The 18,882-nt window shown below is 41.1% G+C and overlaps 1 protein-coding gene across 2 annotated transcripts in view; it reads left to right on the forward strand.

Moving 5' to 3' along the window:
- The window catches only part of LOC124789325, a 133,344-nt gene extending 119,480 nt beyond the window's left edge, over positions 1-13,864 (forward strand). For both annotated transcript variants that reach the window (XM_047256641.1, XM_047256642.1), the window contains 2 exons: positions 1,082-1,264; positions 13,270-13,864. In XM_047256641.1, coding sequence (XP_047112597.1) covers positions 1,082-1,264; positions 13,270-13,329 — 243 coding nt within the window. In that variant the 3' untranslated portion in view covers positions 13,330-13,864. The remainder of the gene's footprint in view (positions 1-1,081; positions 1,265-13,269) is intronic.
- Positions 13,865-18,882: the final 5,018 nt, after the last annotated feature.

Raw genomic sequence — 18,882 nt, forward strand, 5'->3', positions numbered from 1 at the left:
CTCTGCATAACATAAAAAGCCACCTCTGGTAGTATATTCATTAATATTCCCCCAGTAGGAAGTTCACAAAAAATATTTTCTGCAGAAAAAACTTAATATTTTTTGCTAATGAATTTAAAAATGTATTTCTTAAAAACTAAAGTGTATAAAGTAGATCTAAGTACAGTTGACTCTGTTAGCATCATGTAACATACAGTAAAAATAATAAGGTAATACATCAAATTGTTTTTTTCAGAAATGGGTCAAGTACTTGCCTAAATTTATATGGGTTAGATAGGCAGGGTGTGGTCCCCTTAAAGAACTATTTAATACCCATGGCAGTTTGATTCCTTGCTATGCCCCCTCACATCTCTTTGCCTATCGTAAATCTATGAAAATTCCCAACCCATGCAATAGCTGTATCCTCACTCTTTCCCCCTCCCTCTCAGTCTTGTGAATTTCTATTAACCTCCCCATCACCTCCTTACCCAGTACATCTTATTCTCTCTCAGTTGCTACACACCTTCCCTCAATCCAGTCAGCACAAGCAATCCCTCCGACAACCAGTCCCTCCATAGGTGGATGCTATATGGTGTCACTGTGTGTGTGTGTGTGTGTGTGTGTGTGTGTGTGTGTACATAATCTACAAAAAAGGTAGTAGCTTGAAATCTAGTACCATCGCTATGCTGTTTTGTGTTTCTGTGTACCACGAATCATTCAGTTACCAATGAATGGTTGTATTTCATCATTTTTGTTTTTTCTCATTTGTTTTTATCTGGAATTTCTGTTATTGTAAAATTAGTATGGGAGTCTGTATTTAATGCTGCAGATTCATAATATTTGCTCTTGACATTTTGTAATAAAGACATTATTTGCTTTAAAAGTCTCCATGTCTTTAGCAACCTGTTATAATATTTTTATGGAATATGGAATTTTGAAAATACCAAACATCAGGCTAGGGAGCCAGTTCAATAATTAATGTATAGAAAAATCTGTTAAGTCCCCTCAGACAACTGTGCAACAGAGAATGGGGTTTACATTTATCAATTAAATGCAACCTAAAATGTGTTAGAATTTATTTACATAATTTTGGTCTTTACAGGATTTCCTCCTTTGCAAAGTGTGTGTGTCACGTGTTGAGCTGTATAATAAGGTAGCTCACCAAAAATACCATATGTATGTAGAGTGTGCAAAGAGGGTTGCAGACAAGCGCTCTTCAAACCCAAGCAAAGACAGTATGGAAATCCTCAATGAGCTACTAGCTGATGAGCTGTGGTTAAGAGAGGTATTTATTTGTGCTTTTAATCTGTGGAAATGCACTGTATGTCAGGTTTATTTGTGAATGCTGGAGAAGTTATGTTGTCTGCTTATTAGTTTTAGTGATTTGCTGTGTGTTAGTGATCCATGGAAAAATTGAAGAAACTTTTCATATTAAGGAAGATTCTGTATGTAATGAATACAGTACAATGAACTGTGCATGATGTATCTCCAGCAAGCGGCAGATTAAAAATGTTGTCTTGACATTTTACCTGCTTATGACAGTGTCGTGTGCTGCACAATTACTTTGCAAACAAATATATAATGTCGAACTGTTCTGCTATGAATAATTTCAGTTATGAAATAAGCAGCTGAAATGATAACACTTATTGTATGTGTTTGAGAGCCAGTGAAGCAATTAAAGGCAGAGCCATAAGTAACTGTAGTTATAACACTTATTGTATTTGTTCAAGGTCCAATGTAACAGTTAAAGGCAGAGCCATTAATTCAAATTTGAAGGTAAATACACACCAACAAAACAATCATGTCCACTAAAGTTTGCTGGCATTCAGACAAGTCTCCATGTTGACAATTCTTGTACTGTACTTATTATTTTTCTTGATTTTCTTCAGTTACTGGCAGCCATGTAATTAGTGATTGAATCTCACACACTGAACTATTGGATGTTGTTTTTGCTATGGCCCATAGAACATGTATAATGATGCTGCTAGCACTGTAACTATAAACATGCATAAACAAAGTACTTGTAAATTATATGCGGTCCAGTTACTTTAATGTGACCTCTTGTCAAAAAATTGTATATGCACCTTTTGCAGTGGTTACCTCTGTGAGAAGTGCAGGCAGGTAGTGAGCGAGGTACTGGAAGGTGTGGACCTATGGTGACTCCAGTGCCATGGCAAACTGTGCTGAGTTTCTCAGTTTAGGATCTATGGCATGAACAGCTCGATCGTGGTGGTTGTCGATTGGGTTTGAACCTGGGAGGGGAGGGGGTGGTATGGTGTAAACTCATCCTGGTGCTCTTCGAGCTATGCGAGCTGTGTTGTCGTGCACAGGTAAGTGCCATTGTGCCGAAGGAAAACAAACTGCACGTACGGGTGGACATGGTCCCCAAGAACAGATGCATACTTTGTTGATCTATTGTGTCGTTCAGTACTACAAAAAGAAAATTCCCCAGACCATAATTCTCTGTTCTCTGGTCTGAACACTCTTGGCAATCATTGCAAGATGTTTGCTTTCAGACATTTCATGCCATTCATTGTCTGTCATCTGAAAAGGTCACCTGTCACCACTCAGTGGACACTCAGTTGCAGCACTGGCATACAAATGACAGCTTTCATTGCTGATGATCCACATTCAGCATGGGTGTGCGAACCAGGCATCTGCTGCAGAGGCCCATATGCAGCAATATTCGTTGAATGGTTATTGAGGAGACACTGTTGGTAGTCCCTTGGTTCTTCTGGGAGGTCTGTTGCTTAACAGTTACATGTCTATTCATCTGTACACATCTCTGCAGCCGTCACCCCTGTGAGCTATGATTCATGGTGCACTACATTGTGCGGACTTTGAATAGCGCCATTTTGCCATGAATGGTATACTGTAACCACAGCAGCATGCAAATAGTCTCTTTGAAAATGCTTCCAGTCTTGGGCTGGAAGCCAATGGTCATGCTCTGCTCTAATGACAACGACTGCACTGTTTCTGCAACCCTGCCTCTCTTCCCCACAGGCAACACACTTTATGTACCCACCACTGCTAGTGTTGCCACCTGTTGTCTAAGAGTGGTTATTGCATGTGGACCTTGGACATGGACTGTGTGTTACGGGACATTAAAATTATGAGAGGCATATAAATAAAAAGTTTCTCTGTTACCACCTCAGAAACTACTCAAACTTAGGTACAAACCCTTACAACCAAAGTTTCTAGCTCAGTAGTGAGTAATAATGTGAGAATCTTAAAAATTGTGGAGCCATGTAGGAGTGAACATTTTGAATATTTGCAAGAAAATGGAAATATATTGAAGAAAGCACTATATGAAGCACCTTCTCACAGAATTCCTACAACCTGTCTACAAGGAGCATTCGGAAATAATTTACAATAGTATTTCACATGTTATACATTTTGCAGCTGAGATGTCTTAATATACTTTCCATGAATTTCAATGCAAAGTAGTGACTGGCCTTTTGCCTTCATTGCCATATCATAGTGTTGTTCTTTAACGGCAGTGCTCGAACACTCATAGCTGACCACAGTCTGGGAATCTTTGACAGTATAGTTAAGCAAATCTCATGAACATTGTCTGCTACAACATTGCTGAATATTTCATAATAATTGTTGCCTCAGTTAGTAGTATACATGTAAAGTCCCAAAAGATACTATCCATGCATGTGCCTCTGTACACATTGAACAGCACAAAATTTCTTTGATTGTGTGAAGTTTCTGCATGTACTTCAGAATTTCTTCTCTCCTTTAATGTAATAATTCACAAAAAGTCATCAGTGTCTCAAAAAAAATCTAGATTTTGAAGAAATATTCACAGTATTTAATAAATTTTTCTTAGCAAGGTTTGTTGGTGTAACATTAAATTCTAAACTTACTTTCCTTTTTTTCTGTGACCCATCAAGTCCCACGGCCCTGAACCTGTACTCATATTTTGAGAATGTCTTTGATATTTGCATTATCTTGAGTGTGATTTATTCTATAATCATAGTAAATACAGCAGAGTACAATCATGTAGTAGTGATCCAGAATCAAAGTCCATGTATAGTCTGTAATACAAGCACTGCCCATAATAGCAACAGCAGTTGAAGAATTTAATACTACTCTGTAATTGCGGTCACCAGTCATGTGGTCTTCGCAGCAATATCACCAGGATTGTAGTCTTCATTGCTACATGATTGGTTTTGTTATTATCTATCAATATAGCATAGTTCCCCACTGAAATGGACACACAGCATAAGATAATGCCTTGGTTTGTGCTGGGTTTCGTTGAAGAAGCAGTGTTGAGTTGTCAGTCCATTGATGAGATGGGATTTTGTTGGTCATGGTGGCTGTAGTGTAACTGTTCAAACAATTACTTTTGTTCAATAAGGATAGAAGCTGAAGTAAAGAAATACAATTGGTGCCAAGGCTGGAGCTTGAACCCAGGTATCCTGCTTACAAAGCAGATGTGCTAACCACTGCACCATCATGCCATTGTGACTCTCACAGGTGCACAGATTACCCTAGTCCAATGCTCTCCCTAACACAAACATCAACTTATGTACTCTGCCCATTTGGCATTAGCACAAATTTTAATTCATTACTTTAATTCATTACTTATCAAAGATAAAGTTGAGTCTCGTATGTCTCCAGGAAAATGTAATTCCATCAAACCAATGACTTTTGTATAAGTTGGCTTTAGCAGCATCTTGATGTCCTTGTTCTTGATTCCAATGATAGGCCAGCCTATGGGGGGGAGTTACAGCAGCATGAACATACAGGGGTTTCACAAGGCTGTTCAGGCATGGGAGTAAGTTAAGCAGTCATAAAGTTAAGGTGATGTTCGCTGTCCGTGTACAGTGAATAGGGGTGGTGTCATTGGTGCCGTATTTTTGGCCGTGTCAAATGGTCATTCTCTGTTGGTGGCAGGGATGGCAGTTGGTAGGACCAACATGGGTGGAGCTGTTTCCAGTTTCATTGAAGAGTGACCTTGCTCACGGACACTGGTGTACAGATGTTCCTCAAGAGACATCTGTACGGATGCTGGCATCTAGGCATGCCACCTTCCGAACAATGTAGCTCAGAATGCTGTCCGTTGATGGAAGCAAGGTCTATGATTTGTCCTTCACTGATGGCTGTGTGGCAACTCCTCTATACATTTTTTGTGGTATGGCACAGTTCTGTAGGAGTTTATAAAAATGCTTAGTGCAATTAGCTGTTAAATTTGCTTTCTATATGTGCTTGAAATTCTGATGAATTTTTCAACTTTGCAATTCCTTTGGAGACAAATAAAAGTACAAATTTTCAGTGGATTGTGTCAGTTTGTAAATAAAATGATGGAGATATAATCCTCCAAAATATGTAGCAGAAAATGTAATATAATAAATGGAACTGGTTACACAATTTGCGTTTTCAGTTGATATTTATATAAAAAAAAAGGCCAAGCTTAATCTGAAATGTTCACATTTAATGCTACAATAACCTTGTCATCACTGAATGAAAAAGTTCAGGCCTGCTTATTGCCAGAACATTCAACAACGTTTCCTCAAAGGTGGAATGTCTCACCAACTGCTCCAAATAATTTTCAGAAAATACCATATTTACCTGAATATGAGATGACCCTGATTATAAGACAACCCCCTTTTTTTCTCAAGAGGCTTCTTGAGAAAAATTTATTTTTAATATGTACTGACTAATCAAAATTATAAACTGTTTTATTGACATAAAGTATCTGTCTAAAAAGTTAACTTTATACTTATTCTAAATTAATGCAATTTATTGGTTGTCTACATTATGATAAAACAAGGAGAAATAAAATAATCAGAAAGAAATAGTTTACATTAATTTGTGGACAATTTTTTCTACTTTTTTCACTTACTAACTCATCTGTGGTGTGAGTATTTTTAATCATCGTCATCATCATCATCATCATTATCCTAACGGCACAGCTGTGAAATTTATGTTCTTGTTGTCACAAATATTTGGCTGTTTCTTCTGAATATTTCGCAATTTCTGAGGTGGTTGGTACTGTGGGACCTGAGAACACAGATGTTTTTATCCAAATACATATTGGATTTTGGTTCTATACTGATCTGAGAATGCTACTCTGTCACATGCTTCCAAACATATCGTCTGCCTACTGCTCTCTCATTGGTAGTGTAGAACCAACAGCTGACACCACCCTCTTTCATTCCTGTCAAACATCACAGTGAGCTTTGACAACATTGGGCAAAAAAATATGTAAGTACACCACTAATCCCTGTCTAGACTTTTACTGTCTCCTGCAGAAATGAATACTACAGTTCAGTATATGTCCAATTTTAAAGTCAAGTCAATTCAATTCCATCCACAAATGGATTCTGTCAAACTGCAGTTTAAATGTGGTAGCTGTTCCTAAAAGGCCAGAGTACGCATTATACGTTCCCATGGTTGGCAACATGATGTAATTTATGCCTGCTCACTAATCCCCTCCTGCCATCCAACTAGTTCTCAGCCAAGCTGGTAACATTATCCCCCTCCAATCCTTTCATAGCACTGTGCTTGAGCAACTATGAAACACAGACTGCAGTATCTTCTAGGGTGCAAGTCATATGTAGCAACAGCAACTAATACATAAATAAAAGATCGCAATCACAATTTAGTCCAATTCCTGAACTTCTGCCTGTCCCGTGATCTACTGATGTCTGTTGGTACTATCTCCACAACAGGTCTTGCCATTGCAATATTTCCCTGCAAGAATTACAGTCAGTTTAATAGGAATGATTTCATTTATTAGACATTTCATTCTGGATTAATTTTCCTTCGTCTGTCATCTAAATGTCACCATTATGCTCTATAGCTGATTAAAAGATAACATTTTTACCCTGTATTCTGATACACGAACAGTGATCAGATTTCTCTTTTGCAACCTGCTTAATAAATCAATACATTCTCGCATAATCAAATAACATAGTGATCTGGATTCAGAATCTAGTAGTGTTTTTTGAACGACATACCCACTTTTGAATGTTACCTTCACTTAAAAAGTGACAATGTTTGTAGATGTATCCATACATGTATGAGAATTTTCATTGCAAACCTGTTCAGATACAACAACAGTCTGTAGGATGATACAGTTTAGTGCTATTTCCTCCTGGGTTTCAAAAGATTATCAAATTTTAGGCAGAGCAATAGACTGTTGCAGTGGTCAATTTATAGTTTCTCACATATACCTTGCACTAATGCAGCACGAGTCAAATGTGACATGATTGATTGAGGAACATCAGTGCTGTATCAATCACTTTGGCATATTGGGAAATCTTGAAGCTGTTTGAATGCAAAGATGTTCATTTGCCCAGTCCTTTCCTTCCAAATTGTTTAATGAATGCCATTCGTACATAGTCAAGTAAACAATGTAAAAACATTAATCTTAGCAGCAGTAGTTTAGTCTGCGAATATAAGATGACCCTGTATTTTTCAAACGGTGAATTTTGGAAAAACCTCATCTTATAATTGGGTAAGTATGGTACATTTAGTATAGTGTCACAAGACTCTTTGTCCCTATCTCTCATTCTGAAAGGATGCATCTCCCAGTCTGTAGGTGGCAGATAGAAATTACCCCCTATCACTATGGCATGGTCACCAACTTCACCCACCACTGTCTGACATTCACTCTCTGACTCACAAGACAAACTGTCCAGATCAAATACTTTGCGAGGCACAGCAACTTTAAGGTTTTCAAATGATGGGTATGGCATGAGATGTGCCACAGCTATTGCCTAAGAGATCACATCACTACTACAGCCCTGAGCAGCAGTCTGAAGCTTGTGGACCACATCCAGTGTGTAGTTTTTACTTGTTTTTGGACTGTGACAGAGTTCCCTTGTATCTGTATATGTAAAGCACAGTTCCAAGGCATATTTTACTTCTAAATAGATCTAATTAAATATGTTAAATAATTAAAAGGATCTAAAGCTGTGATGCCTGAACGACCAAAAAAACTGAGGCAACAATTGTGGCTAAAGCTACTTGAACTGGTGTGTGCTACTAGGATCACATGACACCAAGGTTCATAAAATATATGAACACTTACTTGCTTGTTTGTGTACTCACCCAGTGTTCATCAAACTTGAGATCATGTGCCAACCATGCAATCTGCCTTCAGTGACCGCACTTGTCAACTGTTCGCATCCTGTTTGACTCAACTCCCATCTGATGTAGGCCTCTCATGATTTCACCCCTTCATTGGTTTCTGTGTCTGCCTAATAGTAGTGTTCCTTCAGGACTTCCCACCAGCTCTGGTTTTACTTCACTGTGGTAAGGTCTGCAAGCCAGATTTGCTGGAGAGTGTTTAACTGCAACATCAATTCATATAGTTCTCGTAGTTCCTCCTTTTTCTCTGCACCGAAGACTTTCTTCAAGAGTTTCTCGACATCCACCCTTGTGGGACAGACGGTTTCTGTTTCATGTAACATCACTGGAACTATTCTTGTTGTAAATGCTTTGAGTTTGGTTTTGTCACAGAGTGTATGTGATGTCATTATCTTTTTCATGTTGAAGTATATTTTTGATTAATTAATAGCAAGTTGTTTTATATCCAGCTTTGAGTTTCTGGGGTTGTTAAACCAAATGCCAAGTTAAGAAGCTTTTTAATGTAAGGCCTGGCCAAACAGAATGCGGACTGCCAGTGCGGATCATGCCGTAGTGGATGGCCTGTGTGTACAGCAACAAGGGACGTCACACAGGCAAGAGCAGCTGGCTGTAACAGCTACTGTTGCTGCATCGGTTGTCATGCTGTGGAAATGGCTGGAACCTCATTAGTAGTTTGCACATGTAGCATGGTGCGACAGAGTTGCCTCCTATCACTACCAAGGCAGTTCCGGCAGGTTACATTTTGTCTAGCCATGCCTTTAGCCATACACAGCTCTTCAGCTTGAATGGGGCCCTTTGCCCTGCTTCTCAGGATACGACTTATCACATTCGCCTCCTCAGCACTGATTATGAGACTGGCTTTGCTTGTATTCTGAGCTAGGTCCTTCACTGTCTTCATCATTGTGGTTTTTACTATGCCAGGCTGCAATCATCAACATTGGCACCTTTGTCATCACTACTCATTTCTTGAATGACTTTCTCAAGCACTATGTTAAATAATGTGGGTGAAATAGTTTGATTTTATACCAAACCGCTTTATGTGTTTATTGATATGTGGTGTGTGTCTGGCATAAATTTTCAAATTTCCACATTGATTTACATTAATGCCCACTCACGTCTTAACTCAGTTGTGTCTTTGTATATTTCATTTCCCCAGATATCTCTTCCTTTTGTTCCACCTACTCTCTTGTCTCTACATGCTCTCCCTGTGCCTACTAATTTCCTTGGTACCCCATTTTCCTCAAGCATGTTGTACACTGTCAGCATGTGGACAGTATTACACTGAGGTGACAAGATTATGGGATAGCAATATGAAAATATGCAGATACAAGGTATAAAAAGGCCAGAGTATAGGTGGAGATGTCATTTTTTACTCATGTGATTCGTGTGAAAAGGTGTCCAACATGCTTTTGGGTACACGGCGGTACTTAACATACTTTGAATGTGGAATGGTAGTTGGAGCTAGATGCATGGGACATTCCATTTCAGAAATCGGTTGGAAATTCAATATTCCCAGATCCAGAGAGTCAAGAATGTGCTAAGAATACCAAATTTCTGGCATTACCTCTCACCACAGACAATGCAGTAGCCACCAACCTTCACTTAACGATCGAGTAGTTGTCAGTGTTGACAGACAAGCTACATTGTGTGAAATAACCACAGAAATCAATGTGGGACTTACAACAAGTCTATCCCTTATGACAGTACAGTGAAATTTGGCATTAATCGGCTATGGCAGCGGACATCCAACGTGAATGCCTGAGATAAGCAGTATGACATCGCCTGCAGTGCCTCTCCTGTGCTGGTGACCATATTGGTTGGACCCCAGATAATTGGAAAACTTTGGCCCTGTTAGATGAGTCCCAATTTCAGTTGGTAAAAGCTGGTGGAGGTATTTGAGTGTGGGGCATACACCATGAAGCCATGGACACAAGTTGTCAACAGGCAGTGTGCAAGCTGATGGTGGCTGTGTTTACATGGAATGGACTGGCTCCTCTGGTCCACTTGAACTGATCATTGACGGGAAATGGTTGTATTCAGCTACTTGGAGACCATTTGCAGTAATTCATGGTCTTCTTGTTCCCAAACAGGTCACTGGGTAGCAACCATTTGCAATTGGTTTGAAGAACATCCTGGACGATTGGAGTGAACAATTTGGCCACACAGATCGCCCGACATGAATCCCATCAAACATTTATGGGGCATAATCAAGAGGTCATTTTGTGCACAAAATCCTGCACCAACAACACTTCTGCAATTATGGATGGCTATAGACGCTGCATGACTCAGTATTTCTGCAGGGGACCTCTGGGGACTTCTTGTACCCATGCTGTTTCCATTTTCTGCACTATGCCATGCAAAGGGAGGTCCTACACATTAGTAGGAGGTATCCCATGACATGTATCACCTCAGTGTGTATCTCTTGGAATAATGTGTAAATATTGTCAGAGTGTGCCTGTTGAATTCCAGTGCTCTCCCAACCAGATAATTTATCTGTAGTTGAGCTCCTCTGTGAAACCCTTCTTGATAGTTCCCAACCATCTTTTCAGTCAACAGTTTTAATTTATCTGTCATAAAGAGCAAAGAAGAATGTGTATGGCACGCTCAGCAGTAATATCCCTCTGTTGTTGTTACAGTCCCTTTTGCTATCCCCCCTATTTGTTGGAATAATTACAGATAATATCGTATTGTGTGGAATTTCTTTGCAGCTCCATATTCATTGGATGAGATTATATAGTGCTCTACGCAAAGATTTTTCCTCCTGCCTTCAGTATCTCTGCAGTTATTTTGTGCTCGCTGGGATCCTACCTGTTATATAATTTTCTAATTGCAGCTCTCACAGTGTCCTCAGTGACTTCCACAGTTTTCATGCCCAAATCTCAGCTTACAGCAACTGCTCAAAATATTAACACCACTTGTCTAGTATCTTCTCATAACTTTTGAGCATATACACATCTTGATTGTTAATTATCAGCAGTTCATACTTGTATCCATTCTTTTTCTGCCTCATGTTCTGGAAATGCTCTATGCAGACAAAGTCCTGCTGCTCGCTACTGCTCACTGGTTAGCATCTAGACCTCTACTGACTTTCAGTATTCACTAATTCAAACTTATTCATGTAACAGTAGCTCTTGGGATGGCATGAAACTACATTACAAAGTTGGTTCATGTGACAGTAATACTTGGAAAATACACAATCAATTAAAAAAATTAAAAAAGCAGAAGTTAACACAGTCAAATAAACACATACTGCCCATTTCTAATAGAAGCACTTAATGGAACAACTGAACTAAAACTATCTACATGTACTAAGTACTGTTGCTGCTTGCTACTATTTTTTTCAGAGAACCATTTTCATCACAATGTGGACTCATTTCGTCATCAGTTCCTGGTGAATATAAGATGGTTGCTGTGTTGGAGATAGAGAGAGTTTCTGTTGCCAATAAGGAACAGAATGGTTTGGTATATGACATGGTTGGCATGTCATCAAATCTTTTATTGGGTGCCAGCTTGCTTTCTAGTGGAGGATGGGTGAGATGCATAGTGTCTGTTGTGGCCAGGTCAGCAACTGGAACATTACCTTTTTCCATGCTTCAACAATGCTCTGACAGTGACATTGTACTCCATAGTCAGACGGTGGTTTTTGGTGGTATATCCTTTGGAGTAATCTAGAAGTGTTGTCGGAATGGGTTTGCTGAATTCCAATACTCTCCCAGCTAAATGTTTGATCTATAGTTGACCTTCCTGTATGGGACCCTCCAGTTGTTTTCAAGCATTGTATGGGCGACTGGTTTCCTCACTATGCCCCATCTGTCCACTGTAACACTCCATTATAAACAACAGAAATACCTTTAATCAAATTTTTTAAGAGTAGAAATGATCAGTCATAAGCTGCACAAATTTTTCTTAAATTAACTTCTTTACTAGTTTTGGCAAATTAATTTGCCCTCCTCAGAGGATCATACAATTAAGCTTACATCAGAAAGCAATCATCAAGCAAACTCTGGACGATAGAGTCCTACAAAAAATGGGTATAGAATAAGAATTTAGTTATTACATGGATTGGATCACAAGTAACAGCAGATTAATAACAATAAATGTAGAGTAATAAAACAGATTATAAGTGTACCTACATTAAAATTTTTACATAGTACTGTCAAGCAGTTAAAAAGTAACATAAAAAATGTGAAAATGTGGCAACAAAAATACTCCATATCTTAAGTGCTATATTAAAAAAACCACGAGACATGTGGTGATTTGGACCAGCAGACTGATTGTTTGACTATAAAATATTTCACGTATGTAAAAAGCAACAAGCACTAGTGTACCTAAAAACTTATGAAGACATAAGCACAATGAGGGTGTTCGTATCTGTAACATAAGTCAAACAAAACTGAACATCAGTCCTAAAGAAATCAAAACACCTTGATGATTGTTTTCAGATGTAAGCTTAATTCTATGATCTTCTGAGGGTGGCGGATTAATTTGCTGAAACTATTCAAGAAGGTAATTTAATAAAAATTTCTGCAACTGATGACTGACTATTTCTATTCATAAAACATGCTCCACAGTTGCTGATTGACAGTCGCGAATAAAATTTTAATGAAATGTTGCAGGTGATAGAAGCTAATGCTGGCAATGGCAGTTTTTCCTGAATTTATGTACTTGTGACAAACATTTCAGAATACATCATGTGGAAAGCCCAATGCTGCATGACCTCAGAGATGAATTGTACCATGTAGCAGGTGGCCACAACCTGGCCATGATCAAAGTGCGCTGATGATGTTGCATGCCGTACACCTCCCCCCCCCCCCCTCCCCTTCCTCCTCCTCCTCCATTTCCCACGTGTGTCAATCTGACACTCATTCATGTGATATATCAAACTGTTCCATTCATTGTGACATTGTGATGATGGAAGTGCTCTATCTCCAACAAAGAAGCCATATCATATTTAGTTTTTCAGTTATGTGCTTTTGTGAATGTATTGAACTTGGAAAAGAAGAAGTATTTCATTGCAGTAATTTGTTTGTTTCAAAAGCCAACTGTGAGGCTGAGGGCCCCAACATCTTTGCAATATTTGCTTCAATGCCACCAGAAACATTTTGTGGCTTTCTTGTAGGCTTCTCTTTTGATTTGATTTTATGCGACTTTCTAATTTTTTTTCTTTTCTTTTTTCTCTTCCAGCTGTTCCTAACAGTGCGACATGTGTGGGCAGCAATTGATACATTGGACAACATGGCCTGAAATAATGACAGAAAGTCTTCTAATTATACATTGAAACTGTAAGGTGTGTTCTATCTTCCTAAAGGGCTTTTAATAAATGTTAAAGTTTGTGAAATATAAAATGTGCATACTTTCATTGTACCTATGTGATGTACAGGCAGCTTTGATTTTGGTGTTAAGAGTAATTAATGAGCTATCGATGTGTCCAGTATTTCAAAATATTTGCATGTAGGCCCAATATAAAAAAAAAATTCAAATTCTGTTTTACTGATCTAAATAAATACACTAGTAGCCAATGTTGCTGTAACTATTCAAATTGATCATTGTTGTATTTAGTACAATTTTAATTGTGTGTCAGAAAGAAATGTTAGTATAATGTTTAAAGATATTGGTGTCTTTATTTATTATTAGTCAGTTAAATAACATTTTAATCTGGACATAGCACACAGTGTATTACCAAAAGAGGAGGCTGAAAGAATGTGCTGTAGAGTAAAGACTTATAACTTGTTATATTTTCAAGATATTTTTAAATAAAATGACTTAACAGTTTTCAGTACATAGCTGTCTTATTATTCACGCACCAATACCAAGTCTCCACTTCAAGAACATTTTTGGGGATAAATCTTTTTGCTATAGTTGAACAGTCAACAATGAAAAAGAATTTTAAAGTGTGTACGTTGCCATTGATTTTGATGGAAATCATGATCAAATTTTATGACAGACACACATTGCCTCTCTATTTTTGTGCAATAATATTGTGTTATCTGTTCAGTACAAGTTCATTGCATATGCTTGAAAGCAACAAAGTATGAGGTTCTTTGTGAAAAGGGAGGAACTTGGATCCTCTGCTTCATCAAATGATCTGGTCTACAAGTGTTCATTGAATTTAATTGTGGTCGTAGAAGCACAAGTTATGTAAAAGCTGTGAGACATCAAGTGGGGGTTGCAGCTAAAAACATAGTTAACAAAATTCATGTTATGTAGAACATACGAGGGAAGAGCCACATTCTAAACATTTCAAATGAATCATTGTTTAATATACTACATGCAGAGTACCTAAAAATTCATGACATCCATAATAAACATCAACTAGACTTCCAAAAACATTGCTTTAAGAAAACTACATTAATCAAAGTGACTGACAACATCAAACATGCCTTGGAGAGGCCAGAAGTAATGAGTTTAAGACTTTTTGATTCTAGGAGGTTTTTTGTATGTAACTTTGAATGGAAGAATTTCTCAAAAAGCATAATACTGTGGTTCAACAGGTGAATTAAAAACAGATATCAACAAATTGTCCGTGGGTTGGAGTAATCATCATGGGAACATATGCTTTCAGGAGTCTCCAGGTAGGTAGGTTTGTTGGTTGGTTGGTTGGTTTGGGGGATTAAAGGGACCAGACTGCTACGGTCATCGGTCCCTTGGTCCAAAATTTCAAACACACACACAGAATAAAAAGGAACAAGTGAAAAGATGACAGATGACACAGGACAATAAAGACTTAGAGACCAGACAAAAGGAATTAAAATCACACAGAGTGTGACAGTGGTTGGCCGACCATAGAGACAAAAAAGGAAAAGCCAACCTCCGGGAAACACATTAAAAAATCAGTCTAAAATCGTAGGCCAAAGGCCAGAATCAACACAAAAAAGGACAGACACTTAGATTAAGTGATAAAAGCCCCCTGCCTGAATAAAACGCAATACTAAGCCTGTCATAGAAGTGCCATCTGTTAAAAGGGCAGGGAGCGCATCAGGCAGCGCAAATGTCTGCCTGAGCACGGCTAAAAGGGGACAGGCCAACAAAATGTGGACCACCGTCAAGGCCGCCCTGCAGCGACATAGAGAGAGGTCCTCATGACGCAGTAAATAACTGCGCGTCAGCCGGGTGTGGCCAATGCGGAGCCGACAAAGGACGACTGAGTCCCTGCGAATGGCTCGCATGGATGACCGCCACATAGCCATCGTCTCCTTGACAGCATGGAGTTTATTAGGTGTGGTCAGATCGCGCCATTCAGCATCCCAAAGCGATAGAACTGCATGACGTAGGACTGCCCATAAATCAGTCTCCGGGATGCCTACCTCCAGAGTTGGTTCACTAGTGGTTTGTTTGGCCAGGCTGTCAACATGTTCATTGCCGGGTATCCCAACATGGCCTGGGGTCCACACAAAGACCACAGAGCGGCCGCAACGTGCAAGAGCAAGGAGGGACTCCTGGACAGCCATCACCAGATGAGAGCGAGGGAAACACTGGTCGATAGCTCATAAACTGCTCAGGGAGTCGCTACAGATAACAAAGGACTCACCTGAGCAGGAGCGGATATACTCCAGGGCACAAAAGATGGCGACCAGCTCAGCAGTGAAAACGCTGCAGCCAGCCAGCAATGAATATTTTTCGTAATGGTCCCCTAGAGTCAGAGCGTAACCGACCCGACCAGCAACCATCGAACCGTCAGTGTAAATAATGCCAGAGCCCTGATATGTACCAAGGATGGATAGAAAGCGGCAGTGGAAAGCCTCCGGAGGGGCTGAGTCCTTTGCACCCTGTGCCAATTCAAGCCGAAGGCAAGGGCGCGGCACACACCACAGGGGTGTACACAGAGGGGCCCGGAAAGGAGGTGGAAGAGGGAAAACCCAAAGCCCGGAGAGAAGCTCTCTGACGCGGACCGCGATCGTACAACCCGACCGAGGCCGACGTTCTGGGAGACGGACGACCGACTGTGGGAATAGGAGACGATAATTAGGATGCCTGGGCAAGCTAAAAACATGCGTAGCATAAGCAGCTAGTTAACTTCGGTGCCGTAACCGCAATGGAGGGACGCCTGCCTCCACAAGTATGCTGTCCACAGGGATGGTCTGGAAAGCACCAGTGGCGAGTCGGATCCCACTGTGAAGGATTGGGTCCAGCACCCGCATCGCAGATGGGGATGCTGAACCATAAGCCAGGCTCCCATAATCCAGACGGGACTGGATTAATGCCTGGTAGAGCCGTAAGAGGGTAGAGCAGTCGGCGCCCCATCCGGTGTGGCTCAAGCATCGCAGAGCATTAAGATACCGCCAACACACCTGCTTAAGATGCCGAATGTGTGGGAGCCAAGTCAACCAGGCATCAAAAACCACACCCAAAAAGCAATGTGTCTCCACCACAGCAAGAAGTTCACTGGCAAGATAAAGCTGCGGCTCAGGGTGAACTGTTCGTTGCTGGCAGAAATGCATAACACAGGTCTTGGCAGCTGAAAACTGGAAGCTATGTGCGACAGCCCAAGACTGCGCCTTACAGATAGCGCCCTGCAGCTGACATTCAGCAGCTGCAATGCCAATGGAGCTATAGTAGAGGCAGAAGTCATCAGCATACAAGGACGCTGAGACAGACGTTCCCACCGCCACAGTGAACCCATTAATTGCAATTAAAAACAGGCACACACTTAAAACAGATCCCTGTGGCATCCTGTTCTCCTGAAGTCGGGAGGAACTATGGGAGGCCGTGACTTGCACACGGAAGGTTCGATGCGACAGAAAATTTCGGATGAAAAGCGGCAGTGGACCCCGAAAACTCCAACCATGAAGAGTAGAGAGGATGTGATGGAGCCATGTCGTATTGTACGCCATCCGCATGTCGAAAAAGACAGCGACGAGGTGCCAACGGCGGGCAAAGGCTGTACGGATGGCTGACTCCAGATTCACCAGATTGTCGGCGGCAGAGCAGCCTTTATGGAACCCACCCTGAGATGGAGCTAGAAACCCCGAGACTCGAGTACCCAACTAAACTGCCAGCTCACCATGCGTTCGAGCAACTTTGACAAAATGTTGGTGAGGCTAATGGGGTGGTAGCTGTCCACCTCCAATGGGTTCTTCCCAGGTTTCAAAATGGGGATAACAATACTTTCCCGCCATTGCGACAGAAACTCCCCCTCGACCCAAATACGGTTGTAAAGGTCGAGGAGGCGTTGCTGGCAGTCCACTGAGAGGTGTTGCAGCATCTGACAGTGGATGCGATCTGGCCTGGGAACTGTATCAGGGCAAGCGGCTAGGGCACTGTGGAATTCCCACTCAGTGAATGGGACATTGTAGGATTCAGGATGGCGCGTGTGAAATGAAAGGCTCTGATGTTCCAACTGCTCTTTAATGGAGCAGAAAGCCAGTGGGTAATGCACAGATGCGGAGCTGAGAGCAAAATGGTCTGCTAAGCGGTTGGCAATTATGTCGTAGTCAGTACAAATTGCCCCATTCAGTGAGAGTGCAGGGACGCTGACAGGGGTCCGATAGCCATAGAGGCGTCTAATCTTTGCCCAGACCTGTGATGGAGAGACATGGAGGCCAATGGTGGAAACATACCGTTCCCAGCACTCCTGCTTGTGTTGGCGAATGATGCGGCGGGCCCGCGCGTGGAGCCGTTTAAAGGCGCCGAGGTTTTCGAAAGATGGATGCCGCTTGTGACGCTGGAGCGCCTGCCTGCGATCTTTAATCGCCTCGGCAATCTCTGGCGACCACCAAGGCACCGTCCTCCGCCGAGGGGACCCAGAAGAACTGGGAATGGCAGATTCTGCTGCAGTAATGATGCCAGTGGTGACTGAGTGAACCACCGCATCAATGGCTTCACGAGAAACAGGTTCAATAGCGGCAGTGGAGGAGAACCAGTCAGCCTTATTCATAGCCCACCTGCAAGGGTGCCTAGAAGACTGACGCTGTGGCAGTGAAAGAAAGATTGGAAAGTGGTCACTACCACACAGGTCATCATGCACACTCCATTAAACATATGGTAAGAGGCTATGGCTGCAGCTCGACAGGTCGATGGCGGAGTACGTGCCATGTGCCACACTGAAATGTGTGAAGGCACTATCGTTTAAAAGGGAGAGGTCGAGCTGTGCCAATACGTTCTCTACGGTGGCGCCTCGAGCTGTTGCCACTGACCCACCCCACAGAGGGTGTTGAAGTCACCCAGTAACAGGAAAGGTGGCGGCAATTGGGCTATCAGCACCGCCAGGACATGCTGTGGGACATCATCATTTGGTGGAAGATAGAGACTACAGACAGTAACAGCCTGTGGCGTCCACACCCAAACAGCGACAGCCTCTAAAGGAGTCTCCGGAGATCTGTTCTTAGATCACTGTTTTTATCAATGATATTTCATCTTTGCTACACTCTTAAGTGTAACTAACTCGCTGATTATGCCTTAAACTATACTGTAAGACCTTGCTGTCATGTGCCTACCGGCAGGCTAGGAGGGAGGGGAGGTCACTCGGGGCCTCTGGTAAAGGGCGGCCACCAAATCTCGAGGTCCTCAAAATTTAGAGGCCCCCAGTACATACCATTTTTATTAAAATTAAATCCCAACAATACCAAAACATGTTCAGTAAATAAGAGGTAGTTTGGAGTCTGAGGCTCTATACATGTGTGAAATGTAAACATAGGTACCTGCTTACCTATTATCAGGCCATGGGAACTGTCAATGAGTGTGTTCAGAATTTTTTGTAAAACATTACATGAAACTTGAAAAATGTAGAATTATAATCAGTTGTCTGATGGATGCAATTATTCTACTTGAAATGTTTTTTGATTCCTATGCTGTCTGCAC

This window comes from Schistocerca piceifrons, chromosome 3 (genome assembly GCF_021461385.2).
Source record: "Schistocerca piceifrons isolate TAMUIC-IGC-003096 chromosome 3, iqSchPice1.1, whole genome shotgun sequence".
Taxonomy (NCBI): domain Eukaryota; kingdom Metazoa; phylum Arthropoda; class Insecta; order Orthoptera; family Acrididae; genus Schistocerca; species Schistocerca piceifrons.